Source organism: Ranitomeya variabilis, chromosome 1, assembly GCF_051348905.1.
Source record: "Ranitomeya variabilis isolate aRanVar5 chromosome 1, aRanVar5.hap1, whole genome shotgun sequence".
NCBI classification, from domain to species: Eukaryota; Metazoa; Chordata; class Amphibia; order Anura; family Dendrobatidae; genus Ranitomeya; species Ranitomeya variabilis.
Genome location: NC_135232.1, coordinates 1,063,087,197 through 1,063,113,523, shown reverse-complemented (window position 1 = coordinate 1,063,113,523; position 26,327 = coordinate 1,063,087,197). Strand labels below are relative to the sequence as shown.

Genomic DNA, 26,327 nt, shown 5'->3' with positions numbered 1-26,327 from the left:
CCCGACCCCCGTCACATGATCAGGGGTCAGCGATGCGTGAGCATAGCAACCAGAGGTCTCCTTGAGACCTGTTTGGTTGCTGATGCCAGCTTGCTGTGAGCACCACCCTGTGGTCGGCGCTCATAGCAAGCCTGCAATAGGAGCGATCTGATGATCGCTGCTATATAGCAGAGCCGATCAGGCTATGCCAGCTTCTTGCCTCCCAAGGAGGCTATTGAAGCATGGCAAAAGTAAAAAAAAGTTTAAAAAAATATTTAGAAAATAAAAAAAATATAAAAGTTTAAATCACCCTCCTTTCGCTTTCAAAATAAAACAAAAAAAAAAATCAAACCTACACATATTTGGTATCGCTGCATTCAGAATCGCCCGATCTATCAATAAAAAAAGGATTAACCTGATCGCTAAACAGCCTAGTGAGAAAAAAATTAGAAATGCCAGAATTACGTTTTTTTGGTCGCCGCGACATTGCATTAAAATGTAATAACGGGCGATCAAAAGAACATATCTGCACCAAAATGGTATCATTAAAAATGCCAGCTCAGCACGCAAAAAATAAGCCCTCAACCGACCCCAGATCATGAAAAATGGAAACGCTATGGGTATCGGAAAATTGCGCAATTTTTTTTTACCACTTAAGATAAAATGTAACCTAGTCATGCATGGTGTGTATTAACTCGTAATGACCTGGAGAATCATAATAGCAGGTCAGTTTTAGCATTTAGTGAACCTAGCAAAAAAGCCAAACAAAAAAACAAGTGTGGGATTGCACTTTTTTTGCAATTTCACCACACTTGGAATTTTTTTCCCGTTTTCTAGTACACGACATGCTAAAACCAATGATGTCGTTGAAAAGTGCAACTTGTCCCACAAAAAACAAACCCTCACATGGCCATATTGACGGAAAAATAAAAAAAGTCATGGCTCTGGGAAGGAGGGGAGCGAAAAACGAGAACGCAAAAACGGAAAAGGGCAAGGTCGTGAAGGGGTTAAAGACACAATTTATAGTCTTATAACACTATTATTCTTACAAGTCACAAAGATAAGGCGACGAGGCTTCATCAATAATGGCTATCCGCTAGTTCTGTTAAAGGATGACACCACATCCACCCCATAAATTGCTTATGGCTGAGTGCATGTTCCGCTGGCAACTACCACAACACTGACCTTGACGTGGCCGGCCCTACATGGCCAGTGTCTAATCTTCAAGAAAAAAAACATGTCTGATCCATAATAAAAAGATGTTCCTTCCTTCTTCAAATCTTTTATCAGGTTTTTATATTACAAGACTCCTACTTCGTATCCTTATCACCTGACACGTGGACATAAGCAGCAATAGACTGAGTCTAACCCTATAGACTTGAATCAATTTTTTTTCTGCTGGTGTTCTGATCTGGATAATGATCATTGGGAAGGTGGGAGGCGTTACGCTGTGACCCTCACCAATTTTGAATAGTGGATCTTGTGTGATCTACTGTGTTATCTTTAATCACAATTCTGTCTGAGATGATAATGAGACTGTTGAAAAGTGTTCTGTAATGAACTTCTTGATTATGTGGACACAGGAACATCCAAGATCTCTGGAGATGGACTTGTAACATTGAGATTCTTGATATTGTTCAGCAATTTGGGTTCTCAAGTCCTCAGACAGTTCTCTTCTGCTCTTTCTGTTCTCCACGCTTAGTATGGCACAGAGACACACAATGCAGGTCACCCCACAGGTGAGGTTCTGTCTCAATGTTGACTTGCCACAGGTGAGTTTGAACAAGCATCACATGCTTGAAACAAGGTTGTTTACTCAAAATTTTGGAAAGGTGCCAAAAATTAAGTCCGGAACATTTTTGAGTTTATCTAATTTGCCTTTTTTTCCTCTGTTTTTTTTTGTCTTGTTCCAATACACACAAAGGAAATAAACCTGTGTAATTGCAATAGTTTTCTGGGAGAAATACTTTTTCTGGAACAATTTCAAAGGTGCCAACACTTTCAGCATTGACTGTCTATTACCCAATATCGCCAAAAAAACCAAACAAACGTGAAAAGAAACCCCATGTATTATAAGAAAAAGACTCAATAATTATGTGAATATCTGAACCAATTTAAACCTCATTTATTAAAAAAACCCAAAAATGGCCCAATCATGATCTGGTTAAGCTGGCCATAAACAAGATAGCTATGGGCTAGTCGTTTCTTTGGCCATCAGCTATCTACTAAAACACAAATGTGTTTTCAATGGCAGTAACTTTTCCAAAAGGATCGGGAGTTGATTTTCCCACTGTCAGATCCCTTCTCTCCCAAGACTTTGTATGAGGAAAACTAAGAGGCCCACCATATACATCAGATGGTCGGCCCGTCCATTGTGTCGCCTGAAATTGGTCATGGACTGCAAATTGGAGTCTTGGGTTCAATTCTCACCAAGGACAAGTGGGTATGTTCTCCCTGTAACGGTGTGTGTCTCCTTCGACAATCCAAAGAAATTCTGATAGGGAATTTAGATTGTGAGTCCCAGTGGGGACAATGAGTGATGATATAAAATGCTTTGGAATATGTTGGTGCTATATAAGCAAGCATGATGATATACGGTGACTAATATATTGCACTCTACTGAGAATGTCATTGGTCCCTATCCTAAATGGGGTTCAAAGTATAATTGGTGTGTTTTTAAAGTGTGGAGAACTAAGCAAACACAGGAAGAACATCCAAACTTCATATAGATGTTGCCTACAAATGGATGCTACTTAAGGACTCCAGCACTGCAAGGCAACAGTGCAAACGACTACTGCATAACTGCTATGAAAAAAGGGGGACAAATCACAGAACCCGTATTTTACGCAGTTGGAAATATAAACTATGATATGTTTCCACCACTAGGTGGCGGTATAGAATGTTGTTGGACATGTCCTGGTCCATTGAGCTCATGTACATCTCTCTCTCATAACAGCGCCCCATGAGGTTAGTTTTGGTACTGCAAGTCAAACGTATCGACGTTTTCAACAATCTAAAACCATCCCAAATAATTATGTGTTGATTTAGCAACCTACTATGGTACAGCAAAGCAGATCTGATGTAAGAGAAGAATTTTAAAGAAGGTATTGCAACTTTTACGGTCACCAATGGTTAGCACTGCAGCCTTGTAGAACTGCGGTCTTGGGTTCAAATCCCACCTTGGACAACATCTGCAGGGAGTATGTATATTCTCCCTGTATTTGTGTGGGTTTCCTCTGGATTCTTCGGTTTCTTCCGACACTCCAAAGACATACTGATAGGGAATTTAGATTGTGAGCCCCAATGGGGACAGTGATGATAATGTTTGTAAAGTGCTGTGGAATATGACGGCGAAGACAAGCAAATATAAATATATAATAAATCTATTTATAATAAATGTTATTAATATTACAAAACAAATAGAAATGATGAATGTATAGAAATAGTAATAAACAATCATGTGCTACTCATACAGAACATAGGGCATAAATAATATATAAAGTCCCTCATGTAAGGTGCATAAATCACATTGCCCTTTAGAAGTGAGTGAACAGATAGATCCAGGCCACAGTCTTGTCCCCAGTCACTTGTGTGCTGATATTTAATGAGGATGATAAGGACGGAGCTGTTTACCTGCATCCGGTACACAATGCGCCCAACAATAGAGCCCCATCATCCGAGCATGCCCATCACGTGCTCTGCCTCGCAGGTTTTATAATTAAAGTCTTTATGTGGAATTATCTACAGGTTCAATTCTTAAAATAATGGAAGACCGTAAGCAAAACAAACAAAAAAGAAACAAAAAAATTGTAACGGCCATTGCACATAGCAAGTGTAGAAAAAGAGCGTCACCTACCCTCGTAATTAACAATCACGATGGTCAGCATACATTCTCTCCCCAACATCCTGGCCCGGAGGAGGCATGCGGGCTACCTCGCAAACACAGAGAAAACACTGTACGAATGGCTATTTTTGGTAACACTGCTCATCACAGAGAGAGAGAAATAAACAGCAGGAGAGCTGCAAATTTGGAATGTTCCGACGTCTCGGCATGAGAGGTTGTCATGGCAACAAAAAGCGCATCTCTCATGCGGTAACTGAGAAAGTGCCACACGCAGAGTAGGAAAATACACCGTCTACAGGAGGTACATAAACATACAGTGGGGAACATACGTATTTGATACACTGCCGATTTTGCAAGTTTTCCCACCTACAAAGAATGGAGAGGTCTGTAATTTTTATCATAGGTACACTTCACCTGTGAGAGACAGAATCTAAAAATAATCCAGAAAATCACATTGAATGATTTTTACATAATTAATTTGCAATAAGTATCTGATACAATAGAAAAACAGAACTTAATATTTGGTACAGACACCTTTGTTTACAATTACAGAGGTCAGACGTTTCCTGCAGTTCTTGACCAAGTTTGAACACAGTGCAGCAGGGATTTTGGCCCCCTCCTCCATACAGATCTTCTCCATATCTTTCAGGTTTCGGGGCTGTCGTTGGACAACATCGAGTTTAAGCTCTCTCCAAAGATTTTTTATTGCGTTCAGGTCTGGAGACTGGGTAGGTCACTCCAGGATCTTGCAATGCTTCTTACGAAGCCACTCCTTAGTTGCCCTGCCTGTGTGTTTCAGCTCATTGTCATGCTGAAAGACCCAAAAACGACTCATCTTCATTGCTCTTACTGAGGGAAGCAGGTTTTGCGATACATGACTCCATCCATCCTCCCTACAATACGTTGCATTTGCCTTGTCCCCTTTGAAAAAATCACCCCAAAGTATGATGTTTCCCCTCCATGCTACACAGTTGGGATGGTGCTTGTGGGGTTGTACTCATCCTTCTTCTTACAAACACAGCAAGTGGAGTTGATACCAAAAAGTTCTATTTTGTTCTCATCTGATCACAGGACCTTCTCCCATACCTCCTCTGGATCATCCAGATGGTCATTTGCGAACTTCAAATGGGCCAGGACATGTGCTGACATGAGCAGGGGGACCTTGTGTGCCTTGCAGGTTTTTAATACATGACAGTGTAGTGTGTTACTAATGGTAATGTTTGAGACTGTGGTCCCAGCTCTCGTCAGGTAACTGACCAGGTCCTCCATGTAGTTGTAAGCAGGTTGCGGGATGCAGTGACTGACAGGAGGCATAGCAAAGGTTAGCAAGTTTATTAACCGGGTAATACTCCATGCAGGGAGGCAAAGGGACAAACAGGGGATAAATCAGTTTAATGGTAAAGGATATGGTGAGGTGAAGAATAACGGTACTAGTAACGACAGTTTTGATGACAGTCAATGATTCCTAGGTCCATGAAATGGTTAGTGCCGACAACAGGTGGCATGGTATCTTTTCCAGGAAGGTCCTGTGGGCATCAATGACCCGTCTTCTGGCGGCAGAAGTAGGTCTCCAGTACCTTCCGCCAAGCCCGAGTCCATATACTGATGTGGCCGGAACAGCGTGGGCCACGGCACTGTCTGAGCCCGACGTGGCCCCTGCATGACTCTCCTCACAGTTTCTGTCAGCAGTGGTGGTGCTTGGGTGCGGGCCTACGCTGTACAGATGCTCTGGGACCGAAGCACTCACTGGTCCGTGCTGTAGTGTCTGACAAGGGTATGGGCCACAGTCCAGTACGAGCCCAACGGTGCAGGGTGCAAGGGTCTGCACTGTCCCCAGTCACTCTTATGGGGCACGTGTGTTGTACTCACGGACACGGTGCGTTTGGCGTGCTGCTTTCTGGTAGTCACCGGTACACTGCACCTCTCTCTGTAGTAGCCAGGCACACACTGCACATCACTCTCCCTCTCTAATCCCCAGTGCTGGTGGCGGGAAATGGCAGACGCTGGCCTGCACGATGCTGGTGCTCCCCGGACGGAGCACTCCTCTCTCTGCCTGCTGCTGCTAGACACACAGCTCCCCTCAGCGCAGCAGTCCCTGTCCTTCTGGTCTGCTCGGTGTGCATGGCTCTGTTCTGTGTGCACGGCTCTGCTCAGTTCTGCAGCAGTCCCTCTGCAGGCGACGGGGCTTTCTTTATGTCACCTGTTACAGCGCCGGTACTCTGTGGTGGGGGCAGGGGAGGCAGAGCGCGCTGCTCACTGCTCTGATCGCTGCTCTGCATTTGTGCCAAACTGAACTCCTGCACACGCTTTTTGCTTTTATCCCCCTGCTGCTGCACGTGCTTTCTCCTCTTCATTCTCTGCCCTCCTGGGACAGCAGGAAGGTCCGCCCCACTAGCGCTTCCCCCAGGCAATAGGGAAGGACCGGCTCAGTCAGGCTTCCCCCCGGGAACAGGGGATACAGCTTCTCTAGTTCCGGACCCTGCATGCAGGTACCCACAGTGCTGTCGACCGCCTTACATAGTTTTGGACTGTTTCCTGACCATTCTCAGAATCATCCTTACCCCACGAGGCAAGATCTTGCATGGAGCCCCAGACAGAGGAAGTTTGACAGTCATCTTGTGATCTTCCATGTTCTAATAATTGCGCCAACACTTGTTGCCTTCTCACAAAGCTCCTTGCCTATTGTTCTGTAGCCCATTCCAGCCTTGTGCAGGTCTACAATTTTGTCTGTGGGGTCCTTAGACAGCTCTTTGGTCTTGGCCATGGTGGAGAGGTTGAAGTGTGATTGAGTGTGTGGACAGAGGTCTTTATATAGGTAACAAGTTCAAACAGGTGGAATTAATACAGGTAATGAGTGCAGAGTTGGAGGGCTTTTTAAGGAGAAACTAACAGGTATGTGAGAACAAGAATGCTTGCTGGTTGGTAAGTGATCAAATATTTATTTTATGCGATAAAATGCAATTTAATTATGTAAAAATCATACAATGTGATTTTTTGGTCTTTATTTTTAGATTCTGTCTCTCACAGTTGAAGTGGACCTATGATAAAAATTATAGAACTCTCCATTCTTTGTAGGTGGGAAAACTTACAAAATCGACAGTGTATCAAATACATATTTTCCCCACTGTACATGATGCTAATCCAGAAATTTCATCTTCCTAAAGACTGGGGCAGAATATTTTACTAGCGGAAGTAATTACTGCGCTTTCTGCAGGGCCTGCAGCTTGCATACCTTCCCAAAGGAATTTTAGGCAATATACTATTATATCTTCTCCAGCCTATGCTTCCAGAAATCTTTACACTTTTTTTGGATCCCTATATGGTCTATTGGCATCTAGCTAATTGATTTAGTATTATGGCTAGTAGTGGATACAGAAAGATGAGGGCCCCTGGTCAAAAACAATGTATGGGCCCTTTGCGGTCCAATAGCTCGTTATAATGCAAAATGCCAATGCTTTTTTTGGAGGTGGAAGTGGGTCCACTTACTTTTTGGGCCCCTGTGCATTTTTTTTTTACTTAAAGAAAGCTTGTCAGGAGAAAAAACAAACAAACACATTTTAGATGTTATTTTATTCCTGCTGCTCCCTTTTGTATTTTTGTGATTTTTTCTTAATCCACCATATGGTTTCAGAGACATGAGCCTCTTGGGTGTTAATTTATATTGTTTTTATCAAGGGGGTGTGACTCACATGATCCTCTAGGGTGTCTCCTTAGGTTGCTCTGCATAATTAATGCTGTGAGCAACACCCCCTTGATATTCTGCATCCTGTTGTGTGATACCATAAATAGAGGCTGTAGAAATCAAAGGGTCTAGGATTTTTAAGTAAACAGTTTCAAAAAATACATGCATTTAAGCAGAAAAAACACTCTCAATGGAGTCCATATCAATTAATAATAGTTGAAAGTGGAAACATTGGGAGTATTTTTATGTAAATCTTAAAGGGAACCTGTCACCAGGTTTCCCCAATATATAGTAAGTCCATCAACTTTAAGGCATCTTTTATAACAATCTAGTATACTATATGTGTGTCCCCAAAGAGATTTATTATACCCACAGATGTCACGGAGGGTATAGCAAAGCACTGTTTTGCGCAAGCGCAGGGAAAGGCCAAAGAGCGTGATGACCCGGAAGTAAAGCCGGCGCATGCACACTACAGTATCTTGCTCCGCCCTCCTCCGCAGGAGAACATTTGGGGGACACTGTGTGGATGATGTCGGACACGTCATACACATGAAGCATGGAAGAATGACGGAGATTGTAGGAGGAGAGAAGGCACTGTATCAGGACGAGAGACATCCACCAGACTAGTCTGTGGGTATAATAAGAGGCCTTTTTTGGGATCTGCAGAGAGGATTGGGAACATATGTACAACATACTAGAATGCTGTAACAAGAGGCCTTAAAGGTGATGGCGGAAAACCTGATTTGTTCTCATTGCTATGGGGAGACTGTTTTATTTTTAGACTATGTGCACACAATGTGGATTTTGGTGCGGATCCGCAGCGTTTTTGGACACGCGGAATTGCATCAAATCCGCAGTGTAGTGCACCACCAATGTTATTCTATGTGAAATGAAGAACTGTTGTGCACATGTTGCGGAAAAATCACCCGATGTCACCTGATCGTCGTGGGACACTCGTTATTAATTGGACTGCGTCGGAACAGGGAGTATACTGTTGGTTTATTATTTTTTATTTTTCACAGGTGATCTATGGCTTCGGGGAATTAGGCGTGGTTGTAAGTATGGTGAAATTAAGAAAATTAAAATACTTTTTTCTGGCTGTGTTTTTATTTACCTCTTTCACTACTATTGGATTAGTAATGGATAGGTGTCTTATTGACGCCTCTCCATTACTAACCGTGCTTAATGTCACTTTACAATCAAAGGTGACATTAACCCCTTATTACCCCATATGCCACAGCTACAGGACAGTGGGAAGAGAGAGGCTAAATGCTGGAATTGGCGCATCTTCTAGATGTGCCATTTCTGGGGCCGCTGGGGGCTGGTATTTGTAGCCAGGGGGCCAATATCCATGGCCCCTCTCTAGGCTATAAATATCAGCCCGCAGCTGTTTGCATAGCCTTTCTGGCTATAAATTATAGGGGGATCACATGTCATTTTTTTGGGGGGTCCCCTATTTTAACAGCCAGTAAAGGCTAAATATACAGCTGCAGGCTGATATTCATAGCCTGGGAAGCTCCATGGGTATTAACCCCTTCCTAGGCTAGAAACGTCAGTCCCCCAGCCGTCGGCTTTCCATCTCTGGCGCAGAAAATTGCGCGGGAGCCCATGCCATTTTTTTCCCCTTTTTTAAAAAAATTAAAGATATTGCGTGCAGATTTTGTGTGTGTCTTTATTTAACTATTTATGTACCATTCTATTAGGTTCATTACTAAACATCGGCCTTGGTATTATCTATCTATTACCTATCTATCTATTATCTATCTCCTATCTATCTCCTATCTATCTATTATCTATCTCCTATCTATCTATCTATCTATATATCATCTATCTATCATCTATCTATCATCTATCTATCATCTATCTATCTCATATCTATCATCTATCTATCATCTATCTATCATCTATCTATCTATCATCTATTTATCTATCTATCATCTATCTGTCTGTCTGTGTGTAAACATTATTCTTCAATTGAGTATGTAAAATAAGAGGTTGGACAAAGAAATTACATCGCAATTCTTTTTTTTTTTTGTAATAATAGATCTTTATTTAGGTTACAAAAACGCAGACAAATCCGCATGAAGAAAACACATGAAAATCCGCACAAAAAAAACAAACAATCAAAACCACAGCAAAAACGCATAAAAAATGTGCGGATTTTTACCTGCGTTTTTTGCCAAGAGATGCAGATTCTGTGCAGAAAATTCTGCAGACAAATCTGCAAAGTGTGCACATACCCTTAGATGTAAGGAAGAACTAAGGCCAGCAGATGCCCATGGGCATAACATATGTTGGGGGCACTTGTGCCCCATTCTCGATTTCATATATGTATACGAGACATCTTCACTACTGAAGTCTATCGGTTATTTACGCCTCCAGTTATTTACTGTAAAGTTCTTATGACACAAAGAATATTAGGTAAATGTTGGTACCTGATCAAGTATTATCAAATATTGTACCTACTAGATAAATTACTGACTTTTTCGAGTAATTCATTACAAAAGGAATGAAGATGAAGAACCTGAAGATGAAATCCTACATGTAGACTTCACACTACCCTACACACGACTCATCCTACCTCCTCCAGATGTGATTACCCGACGCCTCACCTTATAGCAGTGATTTATGGTCGCCACTCGCCATAAGAACAATTTTACCGGTAAACATAGGAATTATGGACAGATAGTGCCGCCTATTGTGGTTTCATTCTACATAGCAATTTCCAGTATTTGATACACAATCCAGAGACAATTTATATGGAAAGCAGGACAGTAGGTATACAAATGAGGAAACCCTTCCAAAGCAGAGATTTACATAAACTAACAGTGAATCCTTCACTTTGTGCCAATGTGTCCAATGCTACAAAAGTGCTTTGCATAAAATGACAGTAAATTGTCAATACATTGTGCTACGGGAGAGATGAATAGCGTTCTGATAAAGCAGTGGGCCACAAGCTTCACATAATGTGGCAAAAAAAAGAATTTAGACTAAAACAGATATTCATATTCATGCACTCATTATTATTTTAGCAATCAGGTCACAAGCTTCAGAGCTGATTTTTCCGTTTAGAGGAGCACTTCAATCCTTTCTCACTTCATATCTTGCTGTGTGGTTAATTTGCAGTCATTGGCAAAAGCAATTACACTAAGAAATATGAAATTTGTAAAAAATGAGAAAAAGTCTAGTATAACCATGTAACGACATAACGGTCATAATAGAAGCTGTACAGTGGCACAGATTGGCACTCGGAGTCCATTTTCATATTACTAAGCCATACACGCTCTGTGTGCCTCCAAATATCACCCTATTATGCCCTGGAATACCTCTGTAGGTGGCGTCACATTGCACATACCATCATTTTGTTTCTTATGGATTTTATAGGAATTTGTCATAATTCTCAGTGTCACTATATGAGATCATGCAGGGCCCACAGATTTATATAGTTGTTATATAATGATGAATACAAGCAACACAGATTCATAAGAGTCAATGTGTATGAGATCTTGCATTGTAGCTTGTGCAAAATCCATTAAAAAACCCCAGATATCTGCCTGTCAAGGGATGGTACAAGATCTCTTCTATTTATGATTAACCTTTGTTCACACAAACATATAAAAAAAATCTGAAAATCATAGAACGACTGACTTCTGTTCCACACAGCAGCGCTGTAGGATTCTAATAGAAAGAGTGGGCGATTCCGTGATAGAACATGGGATAGAACAGGGCTCCGAAATTATCAAAGTGATCGGCAAAAGGAATAACATCTTCACTCTTTACATAATGCACTTTACAAATGGAGAAAACAATTCAGAGTGTACCTTTAATTATCATACGTAGGTCAGGACATCATAATGGGTATTGTAAATGAATGGACTCCTTACTCATTTTCACACATCTTTATAGTCTTTTTATTACTTTCCTTTATAGATAGTCAAACACATGGGCGGCTTACTCACCATATGTACATTTTCTATGACTTAGACTTTGTATGAAAAATGCCACAAATACAATATAAATTAAATATAAAATGACTGAATGTCTTTTATATTATTATTAGTGGCGCACTACTTGGCATTTTCAAGCATAAACTGGGATAAATCTATCTCAAGACTTCCTTCATGTGACAGATCTAAAGCACCAATTCCAGGTCCCTACACATAGACTTAGGTTGGCAGAACCTGTCCATATTTAGGAGTTCGGCCGACAGTCTAATGCGCATTCCCTCCCTCCCTCCGACTCTTCCCTGACAGATGATGTTGGAGGAGGGGGATCCAACATGTCTGATTTCCTACTGCTGATGCTTTTGTTCTCTAAGGCTACGTTCCCAAGATGGGTTTTTGAAGCTGCATATTTTTTAAAAAAATGCAAGTAACCTATTTTACTTAATGGGTGAAGAAATGGTGCAGAAAATCTGCATCATCAAAAATTCACCAAAAGTTCATTTTGGGATAATAGCAGTGTGCTCAATTCAATTACTTAACATCCATGTTGCATAGAGTCAACCAACTTCTGGCACCTGTCAAATGTTATTCCAGCCCAGGATGCTTTGACCACATCTCACATGTTTTGGGGCATTTGTTTGCTTTGCCTCAGAAACTGCATTTTTTATGTCACCGCACAAGTGTTCTATCGGATTAAAGGGACACTGTCACCTGAATTTGGAGGGAACAATCTTTAGCCATAGGGGCGGGGTTTTCGGGTGTTTGATTCACCCTTTCCTTACCCGCTGGCTGCATGCTGGCTGCAATATGGGATTGAAGTTCATTCTCTGTCCTCCATAGTACACGCCTGTGCAAGGCAAGATTGCATGTGCTATTATTTTGAACACTACTGTAGCCTTAGGCATAAGTCGCCACCAGAGATAGCAACAGAAGAGAGCTCAGCAGAGTGAGAACTTCTGTGTTTGAGAGTGACGGATGACATAGTTGCCGGATGAACCACAGCTATCTAGAATGCATGGGCAGCTATAGACTCACCAGAGATAATAATCTACATGTATGAAATGAAAACACAATACTATGCAGAAAAATACTGAATAGTTGTGTACATGCAAATCTGTGTTTTCTAGCCAGTCTCACATTTCTTACTACCAGTCTCTAGAGACACTCCACACCAAAACCAGTAAGTCATTTTAGCCTTTGTCTACAAAGATCAGACAATGGCGTTGACTAATCGATTCTGAGCAATTAGTACAACACCTGACCACACTTGCTATAATAATAATAATAGTCATAGTTACTCACTGATAACGGTGTTTCTCAGAGCCCATGACAGCACTACGGAGAGAGGGGATCCGCCCTTCAGGGACAGGAAACCTACAGATAAAAGGGCGGTACCTCTCCCTCGCATCAGTTGGTTTACAGAGCATCGGAGGACCTCCAGGTTAGTTTACAACAGAGAAAATACCATATTATAACATTTCTTAAAAAAAGGAACCCCGTGCCTAAATTATAATATATAACTATATAAATCATATGTAATTAAAGGTGCTCACCGCACTCGTGATGGGAGGGAATAAGCGAGTGCTGTCATGGGCTCCGAGAAACACCATTATCGGTGAGTAACTATGACTTTCTCGGTCTCCCATGACAGCACTACGGAGAGAATTGCAGAGACTAAGCTTAGGGAGGGACCACCGCCTCAAGAACCCTTCGACCGAAGGTCAGGTCAGACACAGAGGCTAGATTTAATCTATAGTGCCTAAAAAAGGTTGACAGTGATGACCAGGTGGCCGCCTTACAGATCTGTTCTATAGATACCTCTGACCTCTCAGCCCATGAGGTAACTACTGCTCTTGTGGAATGCGCTCTTATACCGTCCGGGATCGCATTCCCCGTGGATGAATATGCCAACGCTATTGCCTCTTTTATCCACCTTGCCAAGGTACCTTTAGATGCCCGGAATCCTTTTCTGGGACCCTGAAAACAGACAAACAGAGAGCCTTCCTTCCTATACTCCCTGGTGGAATCTAGGTATTGGACTAGGCATCTTCTGACGTCTAGATTATGGAAGTTCTGCTCTTTCTCATTTCTAGGGTTCGGGCAGAAGGACGGCAGGGATATTTCCTGTGACCTATGGAATTTTGTCGCCACTTTTGGCAAATAGGCCAGGTCAGGTCTTAGAGTGACTCTATCATCCATGACTTTTGTAAAGGGGGGGTTAGAGGACAGGGCTTGAATGTCGCTTATCCTGCGCGCAGATGTTAAGGCTACTAGAAGACTGGTCTTAAGAGATAGTATTTTAATGGGAATCATGTCTATTGGTTCAAACGGAGGACCAGATAATGCCGAGAGTACTAGATTTAAGTCCCATGGGGCCATTTTTTGGGTAACTACAGGTTTTGCTCTTGTTACCGCTTTAATTAATCTTATTATCCATGGGTTGGCTGCAATATTCTGGTTATAGAGTGCACCCAGGGCTGCTATCTGTACTTTAAGAGTACTAACCGCTAACCCCTGTTCCAGACCTTTTTGTAGGAACTCAAGTATTTTATTAATTGAGGGTCCCTCCTGGATTTTAACTTTGGATACAGACAATAATTTTTTCCATGTTTTCCCATATATCTTGGTAGTAATAGGTTTTCTACATTTTAATAATGTTGTGACCAAGTTGTCTGAGAAGCCTCTTTTTTTTAATAGTTCCCGTTCAAAAACCAGGCTGTCAAATGCAAGTTCGTCTCCTGTGGGTGGAAGATCGGTCCTTGCTGTAGTAGGTCTGGCAAATTCGGTAGAACCCATGGGTCTGAGACCGATAGCATCCTTAGCCAGGAAAACCATGTCCTTTTGGGCCAGAATGGGGCAATAAGGATCATTTTTGTTTTGTCCTCTCTGACTTTCCGAATGACTGCCGGAATCAGAATGGTTGGTGGAAAAGCGTATGTCAGTTTGCGTGTCCATGGAATCAGAAAGGCATCCAGAGCCTGAGGATTCCCTTCCGGGCTTAGAGAACAAAATTTGCTTACTTTTTTGTTTTTGTAATTGGCGAACAAATCTATTGTTGGGGTTCCCCACATCCTCGTGATCTGGTTGTAGACAGACTGATTCAGGGACCATTCGCCTTGTTTCAACTGGGTTCGACTCAAGTAATCTGCTTTCTCATTTTTTGAACCTTGAATATGCAGTGCAGAAAGGGATAGTAGATTTGTTTCTGCAAGGCTGAAAATTTTGGCGGAGGAATTCATCAGTGACCGAGACCTTGTTCCTCCCTGGTGATTTATGTAGGCTACTGTCACTATATTGTCCGAGAGAATTCGGACATGATGTCCCCGAATATAGGTAAGGAATGATAGAAGCACATGATGTACCGCCCAAAGTTCTTTTTGATTTGAGGATGCTGACAGTTCCTGAATTGACCAGTTGCCCTGAGCCACTTTGTCTGCCATGTGGGCCCCCCACCCCTTGGGACTTGCATCGGTTGTATCACCCGAGATATTTTTGGTACCCAAGGAATCCCTTTTGAGATATTCTGGTTCTTTCCCCACCAGAGAAGGGAATGAATAACGGAGGAATTTAGAATGACCCTGCTTTCCAAATTGTTTTTTAATATTACCTGCCATTCTAGTATGTGCCACTGAAGCTCCCTTGTGTGGAATTGTGCAAAGGGTATCGCTGGCAGGCATGAAGATAGAGACCCCAGCAGTGACATTGCCCTCCTTAGAGTCATGGAGGGGTTTTGCAGTGTTTGTGCTATCATGGTTAATATTTTGTCTTTTTTGGGGCCCGGGAGTCGGCATTCTTGAACCTGGGAGTCTAACGTCAGCCCTAGGAACTCCTGCACTTGAGAGGGTTCCAATTTTGATTTTTTTATATTTATGAGCCAACCCAAGTCCGTTAGAATAGTCATTACTCGGTCTCTCTGTTCTCTGCAACTTTGAGCCGAGTCGCTGGCAATAAGAAAATCGTCCAAGTAAGGGACTATGATAATGTTTTGTTCCCTTATGTGGGCCATCATCTCCGCTAAAATTTTTGTAAATATCTGCGGAGCAATAGAAATCCCGAACGGGAGGGCCCTGTACTGGAAGTTTCTTATTTTTACCTTTATGGACACCGCCATCCTGAGAAATTTTTGAGAATGTTCGTGGATGGGCACATGGTAATATGCGTCGGTTAGGTCTATCGCAACCATGTAGCAATTTGGGAAGAGAATTTTTATTGTAGATTTTATTGTTTCCATTTTGAACTTGTGATTTCTTACATAGTTGTTTAGATTTTTCAAGTTTTTAATCGTCCGAAAAGACCCGTCGGGTTTCGGTACTAGAAAGAGAGGGGAAAAGAACCCTTCCTCCATTTCTTGAGGAGGGATCTCCTGAATTATGGCTTTCTGCAGTAGGGAAATAATTTCTTTCTCTAATGCCGCTTGTTCTGCTGCCGAAGACCTCGTCTTTGTCACTACATAATTTCGGGGGGGAGAGAAAAGAAATCTATTTTTAGACCAGATTGTATTAGTCCTAAAATCCAGGTGTTGTTGGATATTTTTTCCCAGGCAGGAAGAAATGAGGTGAGCCTTCCCCCCACCGTAGGGAAAATGTCATTTGGAGGGTTTTTTATCACGGGAGGTGTTGCCAAAGAGGTAACCTCTATCTCATCTTCTCCCTTCTTCCCATTTATTCTGTTCTCTGGGAGGTCTCCGACGAAAAAATTTACGGTTCCGAAAGGACTGTTTAAATGGGGCTGGCCCCAGGTTTGGAAACCCCTTCTTTTTGTCTCCTGCTTTCTGGAGGATGTCATCCAGGGTTTCCCCAAACAAGAAGTTTCCCTCACATGGGATAGAACACAATTTTAACTTTGTTTGGAGATCCCCTGGCCAGCTCTTAAGCCAAAGGGTCCTTCTGGCTGCGTTGGAGAGGGCAGCGGCCTTGGACGTTAAACGTACTGAGTCCGCTGAGGAGTCCGCTAGGAATGCTGCTGCTGCCCTAATTGCAGGGATTGAGTCCAGCAATTTACTTCTGGGTGACCCGTCCTTGATCTGGCTTTCCAGCTGGTCAACCCACACCATCAAAGATCTGGAGGTTCAGGTCGCTGCAACTGCAGGTCTCAAGCTACCCCCAGCCGATTCCCAAGCCCCTTTAAGAAAGGTATCCGCTTTCTTGTCTAAGGGGTCTATGAGGGTACCCATATCCTCAAATGGGAGTGCAAATTTTTTCGAGGCTTTGGCCACTGCCACATCCAATTTGGGTGCCTTGTCCCAAGAAGTGGACGCCTCATCATCGAAGGGATACTTTCTTTTAAGCGAGGGTACTGAAGAGTTCCTCCTGTCCGGTTTTTCCCATTGTTTTTTGATCAGTGTCTGGACATTGGGATTTAACGGAAAAGTTCTCCGCTTTTTTTGTCCCAGACCTCCGAACATAATATCTTGAGCCGTTTTATCGGGTCTGGGATCCTCAACCCCCATAGTGGCTCTGACGGTTTTAACTAAAGCGTCCACTTCCTCTAGTGGGAAGCAATGACGGCCCGAATCTTCATCGGAGGAAGATAGGGAGGACTTGGAATCGTCAGAGTCCGCGTCCTCAGACGAGGATCGGACAGAGTGGGAATATACCGTCTCCTTCACCTTTTCCTTCCCTTTTTTGGAGGATAACAGGGCATTCTGAACTTCAGATCTAATTATAGTTTTTAGTTCAGATGCGAAGTCAGGGGTCTCTTCACATAATAATCGCTGAATGCAAGATTTACAAAGCTTTTTTCTCCAGGTTACCGGCAAAGCTTTGTTACAGGTGGGACAGACCCTATTTTTCTTTTTCTCCAGGCTCTTCTTACCCTAGTAAGGGAGAAGAGGGAGCCCTATTATAAAAAATGTACACTTTCACGGAGATCACTCACCATCCGGATGTGGAGGCAGGTACCGATTCTGGAGGCGGGCCCGGGTCTGGCAGTGGAGCTTCTTGAGGAGGAGAGTTAGTCCCTGCAGCAGATCTGCTGCGCTGTGTGGACCGACTGCTTGATTCACTTCTTCTGGAGCTCTTTGGGTCCCCTTTCTTATGGTGCTGCTGTCTGGGCTGCAGCTGCTGTGGATCGCTGTCCTCCATGGTTAAACGGAGATGGTGCGACAACTATGTGTGCACCATCTCCCTTTTTGAATTCGGCGCCACCCCCGGCGTTCTGCCTCACTTCCGGTCCTGCGCATATCCCAGGGAGAGGAGAGAGTACCGCGCATGCGCGCGGAGATGACCCGGAAGTTCACGCCGCATTTCCGGAGCGGCGGCCATATTTCTTCACCCGGAGCGTGCAGCAGCCGGCACCGGAGCTCCGGGTGACCAGCGCCCCTTCCTCCCTCGGAGTCTGGCGGCGGCCTCTCCCCCGCACACCCTGAAGAACCCCTCGGTTCCAGCGGTGGCGGCTTCGGGTGCCGGACGAGCCGCGGCAGGAGCCTCCTCGCTGCCGGAACCCGACTGTCCGGTCCCGGTCCTTTGGAAACGGCGTCTTCGTGTCAGGTACTGCCGAAAAGAGGTTCCCCGTCAGGGACAGGAAACCAACTGATGCGAGGGAGAGGTACCGCCCTTTTATCTGTAGGTTTCCTGTCCCTGAAGGGCGGATCCCCTCTCTCCGTAGTGCTGTCATGGGGGACCGAGAAAATAATCTTTATTTATATAGCGCCAACATATTCTGCAGCGCTTTACAGTTTAACAGCTATAACTACTAACACTTCATTTCCGGTTCATCTACTAGATCTGATATGAACCAGTTGTGTCTACAGAAGGTAATAAACTGAAATAACACATGATTTTATTCATACACCTTAGGGTACCGTTACACAAAACGATTTACCAACAATCACGACCAGCGATACGACCTGGCCGTGATCGTTGGTAAGTCGTTGTGTGGTCGCTGGGGAGCTGTCACACAGACAGCTCTCCAGCGAACAACGATGCCGAAGTCCCCGGGTAACCAGGGTAAACATCGGGTTACTAAGCGCAGGGCCGCACTTAGTAACCCGATGTTTACCCTGGTTACCATTGTAAATGTAAAATAAAAAAAACACATACTCACATTCCGGTGCCCGGCGTCCGCTTCCCTGCACTCCTCCTGCATCCTGTGTAAGCGCCGGCCAAAGCAGAGCGGTGACGTCACCGCTGTGCTCTGCTTTCACTTTACGGCCGGCGCTCACAGTCAGTGCAGGGAAGCAGACGGCCATGGACCTGACGGACACCGGAATGTAAGTATGTACTGTTTTTTTTTTTTTACATTTACGATGGTAACCAGGGTAGACATCGGGTTACTAAGCGCGGCCCTGCGCTTAGTAACCCGATGTTTACCCTGGTTACAAGCGAACGCATCGCTGGATCGGTGTCACACACACCGACCCAGCGATGACAGCGGGAGATCCAGCGACGAAATAAAGTTTCAAACGATCTGCTACGACGTATGATTCTCAGCGGGGTCCCTGATCGCCGCTGCGTGTCAGACACAGCGATATCGTATGGATATCGCTGGAACGTCACGGATCGTGCCGTCGTAGCGATCAAAGTGCCAATGTGAGACGGTACCCTTACGGTACAATCTGAGATCAATAGGTCAGAAGGAATTTGTGGATAGTCTCCGCGCTGCTGACAGGATTTAAGACATATATCCCAGTGTAGTAAAATGATGGTTTATTTCGATGCGTTTCGAAGTACAAAGTTACTTCTTTTTCAGGAAAACCACATGTAGAGTTCTTGAAGAAGTAACTTAAATCCTGTTGGCAGAGCGGAGACTATCCACAAACTCCTTCTGACCTATTGATGTCTGATGGTCACTAGCTGACCCGTGGATTTGCTGCAGCCGATATTGCACTATATGCTGGTCTACATATTAACCACTTTCTGCCATTGGAGGTACTATCCCGTCCATGTGACCTGGGACTTAATTCCCATGGACGGGATAGTACGTCATACGCGATCAGCCGCACTCACGGGGGGAGCGCAGCCGATCGCGGCCGGGTGTCAGCTGATTATCACAGCTGACATCCGCTACTATGTGCCAGGAGCGGTCCCGAACCGCTCCCGGCACATTAACCCCCGGAACACTGCGATCAAAGAAGATTACAGCAGAGGTGTCAAACTGCATTCCTCGAGGGCCGCCAACAGGTCATGTTTTCAGGATTTCCTTGTATTGCACAGGTGATAATTTAATCACCTGCACAGAATGATTCCAGCACCTTGTGGAATGCTAAGGAAATCCTGAAAACATGACCTGTTGGCGGCCCTCGAGGAATGCAGTTTGTCACCTCTGGATTACAGTGTTCGGCAGCATAGGGAAGTATCGCGCAGGGAGGAGGCTCCCTGCAGGCTTCCCTGAGACCCTCAGAACAACCAGCAGGCCCCGGATCCAAGATGGCCGTGGGTTCCTTCCAGGTCCTGCAAGAAGGTGGCTTGTCAGTGTCCGCTGAGAGCAGGTGCGGGCAAGCCTCCTGCACTGCCTGACAGATCGCTGATCTCACACAGTGCTCTGCAAAGTGTCAGATCAGCGATTTGACACTACATAGTGATGTCCCACCCTAGGACAATGTAAAAAAGTAACTTTATTTTTTTTTTAACATGTGTAAAAAAATTTTTTTTCTAAATTCCTAAATAAAGAAAAAAATAAATAAATATTGTTCCAACAAATACATTTCTTTGTGTAAAAAAAAAAAAACAATAAAAGTACACATATTTAGTATCGCCGCGTACGTAACGACCCGACCTATAACACTGTCCCATTAGTTAACCACTTCAGTGAACGCCGCAAAAAAAAAAAACAACAAACAAACGAGGCAAAAAACAATGATTATCATCATACCGCCGAACAAAACATGGAATAACACGCAATCAAAAAGACGGATATAAATAAACATGGTATCGCTGAAAACGTCATCCTGTCCTACAAAAAACGAGCCTCCATACAGCATCATCAGCAAAAAAATAAGAAAGTTATAGCCCTCACAATAAAGCGATGCAAAAATAATTATTTTTATATAAGATCGTTTTTATTGTATAAAAGCGCCAAAACATAAAAAAAGATATAAATGAGGTAACGCTGTTATCGTACTGACCCGAATAATAAAACTGCTTTATCAATTTTACCACACGCGGAATGGTATAAATGCCCCACCCAAAAGAAATTCATGAATTGCTGGTTTTTGTTCATTCTGACTCCCAAAAATTGTAATAAAAAGCGATCAAAAAATGTCATGTGCCCGAAAATGGTACCAATAAAAACGACAACTCGTCCCGCAAAAAACAAGACATCAAATGACTATGTGGGCCAAAATATGGAAAAAATTATAGCTCTCAAAATGTGGTGATGCAAACACTATTTTTTGCAATAAAAAGCGTCTTTTAGTGTGTGACAGCTGCCAAACAAAAACCCACTATAAAAACCGACTATAAATAGTAAATCACACCCCCTTCATCACCCCCTTAGTTAGGGAAAAATAATAAAATAAAAAAAATGTATTTATTTCTGTTTTCTCATTAGGGTTGGGGCTAAAGTTAGGGATGGGGCTTGGATTACGTTTATGGTAGGGATTAGGGTTAGAGGTGTGGTTAGGGTTATGGTTAGGGTTGGGATTAGGGTTAGGTGTGTGTTGGGGTTAGGGGTGCGTTGGGGTTAGGGGTGCGTTGTGGTTAGGGTTGGAAATAGGGTTAGGGGCGTGTTTGGGTTAGGGTTGGAGTTAGAATTGGGGGGTTTCCACTGTTTAGGCACATCAGGGGCTCTCCAAATGCGACATGGCGTCCGATCTCAATTCCAACAAATTCTGCATTGAAAAAGTAAAACAGTGCTCATTCCCTTCCGAGCTCTGCCTTGTGCCCAAACAGTGGTTTACCCCCACATATGGGGTATCTGCGTACTCAGAACAAATTGGACAACAACTTTTGGGGTCCAATTTCTCCTATTACCCTTGGGAAAATAAAAATTTTGGGGGTAAAAAAATCATTTTTCTGGGAAAAAAATGATTTTTTATTTTCACGGTTCTGTGTTATAAACTGTAGTGAAACACTTGGGGTTCAAAGTTCTCACAACACATCTACATAAGTTCCTTGGGGGGTCTAGTTTCCAATATGGGGTCACTTATGAGGGTTTCTATTGTTTAGGTACATCAGGGGCTCTGCAAACGCAATGTGACGCCCGCAGACCAATCCATCTAAGGGTATGTGTCCACGTTCAGGAAACGCTGCGTTTTTGACGCAGCGCTGAGCCGCAGCGTCAAAAACGCAGCGTCCAGATGTTACAGCATAGTGGAGGGGATTTAATGAAATCCCATCTCCACTGTAAATTAGAAAACGCATGCGTTTTTCCCGCAAAAACGCACATGCGTTGCGTTTTTTTAGAACGCAGCATGTTGCTACAATGAGCAAAACACGCAGGAACACCGCAGGTGACCTGCCAGTGACCTCAGGTGCATTTTTGGTCAGGATATTACCTGCATAAAATCCTGACAAAAGCCTGAAGCAAACCTGACCGTGGACACATACCCTAAGTCTGCATTCCAAACGGCGCTCCTTCCCTTCCGAGCTCTGCCATGCGCCCAAACGGTGGTCCCCCCCTCCACATATGGGGTATCAGCGTACTCAGGACAAATTGGACAACAACTTTTGGGGTCCAATTTCTCCTGTTACCCTTAGGAAAATACAAAACTGGGGGCTAAAATATCATTTTTGCGAGGGAAAAAAATGATTTTTTATTTTCACGGTTCTGTGTTATAAACTGTAGTGAAACACTTGGGGGTTCAAACTTCTCACAACACATCTAGATAAGTTCCTTGGGGGGGTCTACTTTCCAATATGGGGTCACTTATGGGGGGTGTCCCCTGTTCACATCAGGGGCTCTTCAAATGCGACATGGCGTCCGATCTCAATTCCAGTCAATTTTGCATTGAAAAGTCAAACGGGGCTCCTTCCCTTCCGAGTAGTGATGAGCGAGTATACTCGTTGCTCGGTTTTCCCGAGCACGCTCGGGTGGTCCCCGAGTATTTATGACTGCTCGGAGATTTAGTTTTCATCTCCGCAGCTGGATGATTTGCGACTGTTAGACAGCTTGATTACATGTGGGGATTCCCTAGCAACCAGGCAACCCCCACATGTACTCAGCCTGGCTAGTAGATGTAAATCACTCAGCTGAGGCGATAAACTAAATCACCGAAAACTAACAAATACTCGGGGACCACCCGAGCGTGCTCGGGGAAAACCCGAGCAACGAGTATACTCGCTCATCACTACTTCCGAGCTCTGCCATGCTCCCAAACAGTGGTTTACCCCCACATATGGGGTATCAGCCTACTCAGGACAAATCGCACAACAACTTTTGGGGTCCAATTTCTCCTGTTACCCTTTGGAAAATAAAAAATTGGGGGCGAAAAGATCATTTCTGTGAAAAAATATGATTTATTTTTTCAGCTCTACATTATAAACTTCTGTGAAGCACTTGGGGGTTCAAAGTGCTCACCACACATCTATTTAAGTTTCTTAGGGGGTCTATTTTCCAAAATGGTGTCACTTGTGGGGGGTTTCCACTGTTTAGGCACATCAGGGGCTCTCCAAATGCGACATGGCGTCCGATCTCAATTCCAGTCAATATTAAATTGAAAAATCAAACGGCGCTCCTTCCCTTCCGAGCTCTGCCATGCACCCAAACAATGGTTTACCCCCACATATGGGGTATTGGCGTATTCATGAGAAATTGCACAACAACTTTTGAGGTCTAATTTCTCCTGTTACCCTTGGTAAAATAAAACAAATTAGATCTGAAATAAATGTTTTGTGAAAAAAGTTAAATGTTTATTTTTTTAAACATTCCAAAAATTCCTTTGAAGCACCTGAAGGGTAAATAAACTTCTTGAATGTGGTTTTGAGCACCTTGAGGGGTGGGAGGGGTTTTTAGAATGGTGTCACTTTTGGGTATTGTTTATCATATAAATCCCTCAAAGTGACTTCAAATGTGATGTGGTCCCTAAAAAAAAAATGGTGTTGTAAAAGTGAGAAATCGCTGGTCAACTTTTAACCCTTACAACTTCCTAACAAAAAAAATGTTGGTTCCAAAATTGTGCTGAAGTAAAGTAGACATGTGGGAAATGTTACTTCTTAAGTATTTTGTGTGACATATCACTGTGATTTAAGGGCATGAAAATTCAAAGTTGGAAAATTGTGAAATTTTAACATTTTTTGCTAAATTTCCAATTTTTTCACAAATAAATGCAAGTAATATCGAGGAATTTTTACCACTATCATGATGTACAATATGTCACGAAAAAACAATGTCGGAATCACCAGGATCTATGCAAGCGTTCCAGAGTTATAACCTCATAAAGGGAGAGTGATCAGAATTGTAAAAATTGGCCTGGTCATTAACATGCAAACCACCCTTGGGGGTTAAGGGGTTAAACATGTGAGTTTAATCTGAGCAAAAAGCTCACTATATTTCTCGTTTAAGACAACATTTTGCGCTGATCTCTCCTACAGTTTTTCCTTGGGTACAATCTTAGAGACAGATGCTCTGTTTTTGTTCATGTCTCTGGAAATAGCATACTGTGCCTGTATAAGCATGTGCCCATAAGACTGACGCAGGAAGAATGCAACAGGAAGATGGATTATTTTGTATGCCTGTTGTAGAGAATCAGTTATCTGGTAGACACTTTGGTACGCACAGGCACAAAATTCTTATATCAAAACCAGGGAGTTGTTTGTTAAAGTCGAGGAAAAATAGTCCCACTGCCATGATTCTGTTGTCTGATAACCCGGGACCCAGGTCTTGTCCATAAAATTCAGAATCAGAGGTATGCATCTAAGCAAGCCTGATGCATTTTGGCTGCAGTAGTCATGTGAATCATTAGCTGAAGTAGTCACGTGAATCATTGATGTGATGTTATTAAATAAGCAGTCCAATCTAACTGTTGGAATAATGCGTATTATTGTATATATTGCAACAACTACTATTTACTACTGTTTAATAGTGCATGAGTTTGTCTCCAGCAGTAGTGTTGTATTGCCAATAATGCAGTGTTAAAAAGGAACCAGAAAGTATTTGTAGCTGGAGCACAATTTTATTTTCACTTTGAAAGCTGACAGACAAGATGCTAAGATCCTAAGCTATAAGAAATACCAGTTGTAAGCTGTGTTATCTTTGTTCCTGAATAAATATGTATTCACTGATGAACAGCTGGACATTACAGAAATTAATCTTCTGCCTTCTGATTATGTGCCCAGGGACCCAGAAATCCAAAGATCCTGAAAACAGCCCAGAGGAGAGAGTAGAAGAGCATACTAAAAAGAAGAAGCAAAGATGGCCACCAACAGCAACTCTGAAGCTCACAGTCCCAAATCTGACTAACCAGAACTACCAATCCTGGAAATTTAAGGTAAAGATTCTGCTGATAAGAGACTTTACGTGGAAATACACACAGGAGTCTAGGCTTGGCCCACTACCAGAAGACTGGGTAAAGAAGGATCAAAAAGCTCAAAGCACCCTCAGAAGAGATGATGATCAGATTGTACATGTAAATGTGAAACTGCAAAATAAATGTGGTAACAGCTGCAGAAAGTGCATGAAAGGATAAATATCAGCATTAAAGCTTTATTTAATGAGAAAGCTGTATCAATCTAAGCTAAATAAGGGCCAAGATGCATAAGGAATACACTAGAAATTGTGGAGCTCCTGCGGGTAATTGGGGAAGGTCTAAAGGATTTCCATGTTGCTCAATCTTGGAAACTCACCAAACTACCACAAGGCAAGAAAGCAATCAAATATAAATAGGTTTTTCAGACCAAGTATGACTCTGAAGGCAAGGTTCACAGATTTGAAGCAAGATTAGTAGCAAAAGGATATTCTCAGAAATATGGCAAAGATTAATATGCAACATTTTCTCCATTTAGTAAGCAGACAACATTCAAGACTCAAATGGCAATATCTGCTGTACAAAAGATGTTTGTCAAACATTTGGACATCAAAACTGCCTTTTTAAATAGTGACATTGAAGAGGACTTGTACATGACTCAACCTGAGGGTTACTATCAAAGAGGGTAGAGATAATCTAATTCGCACACTACAAAAATATCTCTATCGTCTTAAGCAATTGGCCAGATCGTGGAACACCAAAATGAACAAAGTCTTATTAGAAGAAGGATTTAAAAGAGGTCAAGGAGATCCGTGTTTATACACAAAATGCACAGACGGAAAGTGGATGCATATCTTCTTATATGTGAAGAGTGAGATTATGGTCCATCAACAGGAAACAGAAATTGCCAAGATGATTAAATTTCTCAATCAGCATTTTGAAATAAAAGACCTTGGAAATGTGACATATTGTCTAGGAATCCAAGTCCAAAGAGAAGATGGAAGATTTCTTCTCAACCAAAGTGCAAAAATCAACTGAATTCTGAATTAGTTTGGAATATCAGAAGCCAAAGGTATATCAACCTCAATGGAACCATCCTACTTAAAATTGGAAGGAGAAGATGGTCTGTTGCCTAACAATGAGAAGTACAGACAGGAAGTGGGGGCACTTCTATACATAACAACTATGATTTGACCGGATAGGATATCGCAGAAACAATTGGAATTCTCTGCAGATGTGTGGAAAAATGAGCCAAAAAGACTGGGAGGCCATTAAGAGAGTTCTTTGACTCAAGACATAAATTTAAGGATATCTACAACAAGAGATCTAAAACTCACAGGCCCTGTGGATGCAGACTGGCCAAGCATCTATTTGTTCAGGCTTGTAAAAAGTTCAATTTCTTGGTCTAGCAGAAAACAGGTGACTACAGCCTTGTCATCTACAGAAGCAGAGTATGTGTCTGCAGCCCACGCAAGTCAAGAGGACATTTGGTTAAACCAATCGTTAGGCGATCTTGGTAAGCGATCAACTCAACCA

At 42.9% G+C, this 26,327-nt stretch overlaps 1 protein-coding gene across 14 annotated transcripts in view; it reads right to left on the bottom strand.

Annotated features, from left to right (window-relative positions):
• Positions 1 to 26,327, bottom strand: part of APBB2 (amyloid beta precursor protein binding family B member 2) — a 398,629-nt gene that overhangs the window by 176,908 nt on the left and 195,394 nt on the right. The window contains exon 1 of one of the 14 annotated variants that reach the window (XM_077279862.1): positions 3,836 to 3,987. The exons of 12 other annotated variants lie outside the window; for them this stretch is intronic. In XM_077279862.1, coding sequence (XP_077135977.1) covers positions 3,836 to 3,884 — 49 coding nt within the window. In that variant the 5' untranslated portion in view covers positions 3,885 to 3,987. Of the gene's footprint in view, positions 1 to 3,835; positions 3,988 to 26,327 lie in introns of those variants that run through there. One more of the 14 variants, XM_077279863.1, reaches the window with a different exon arrangement.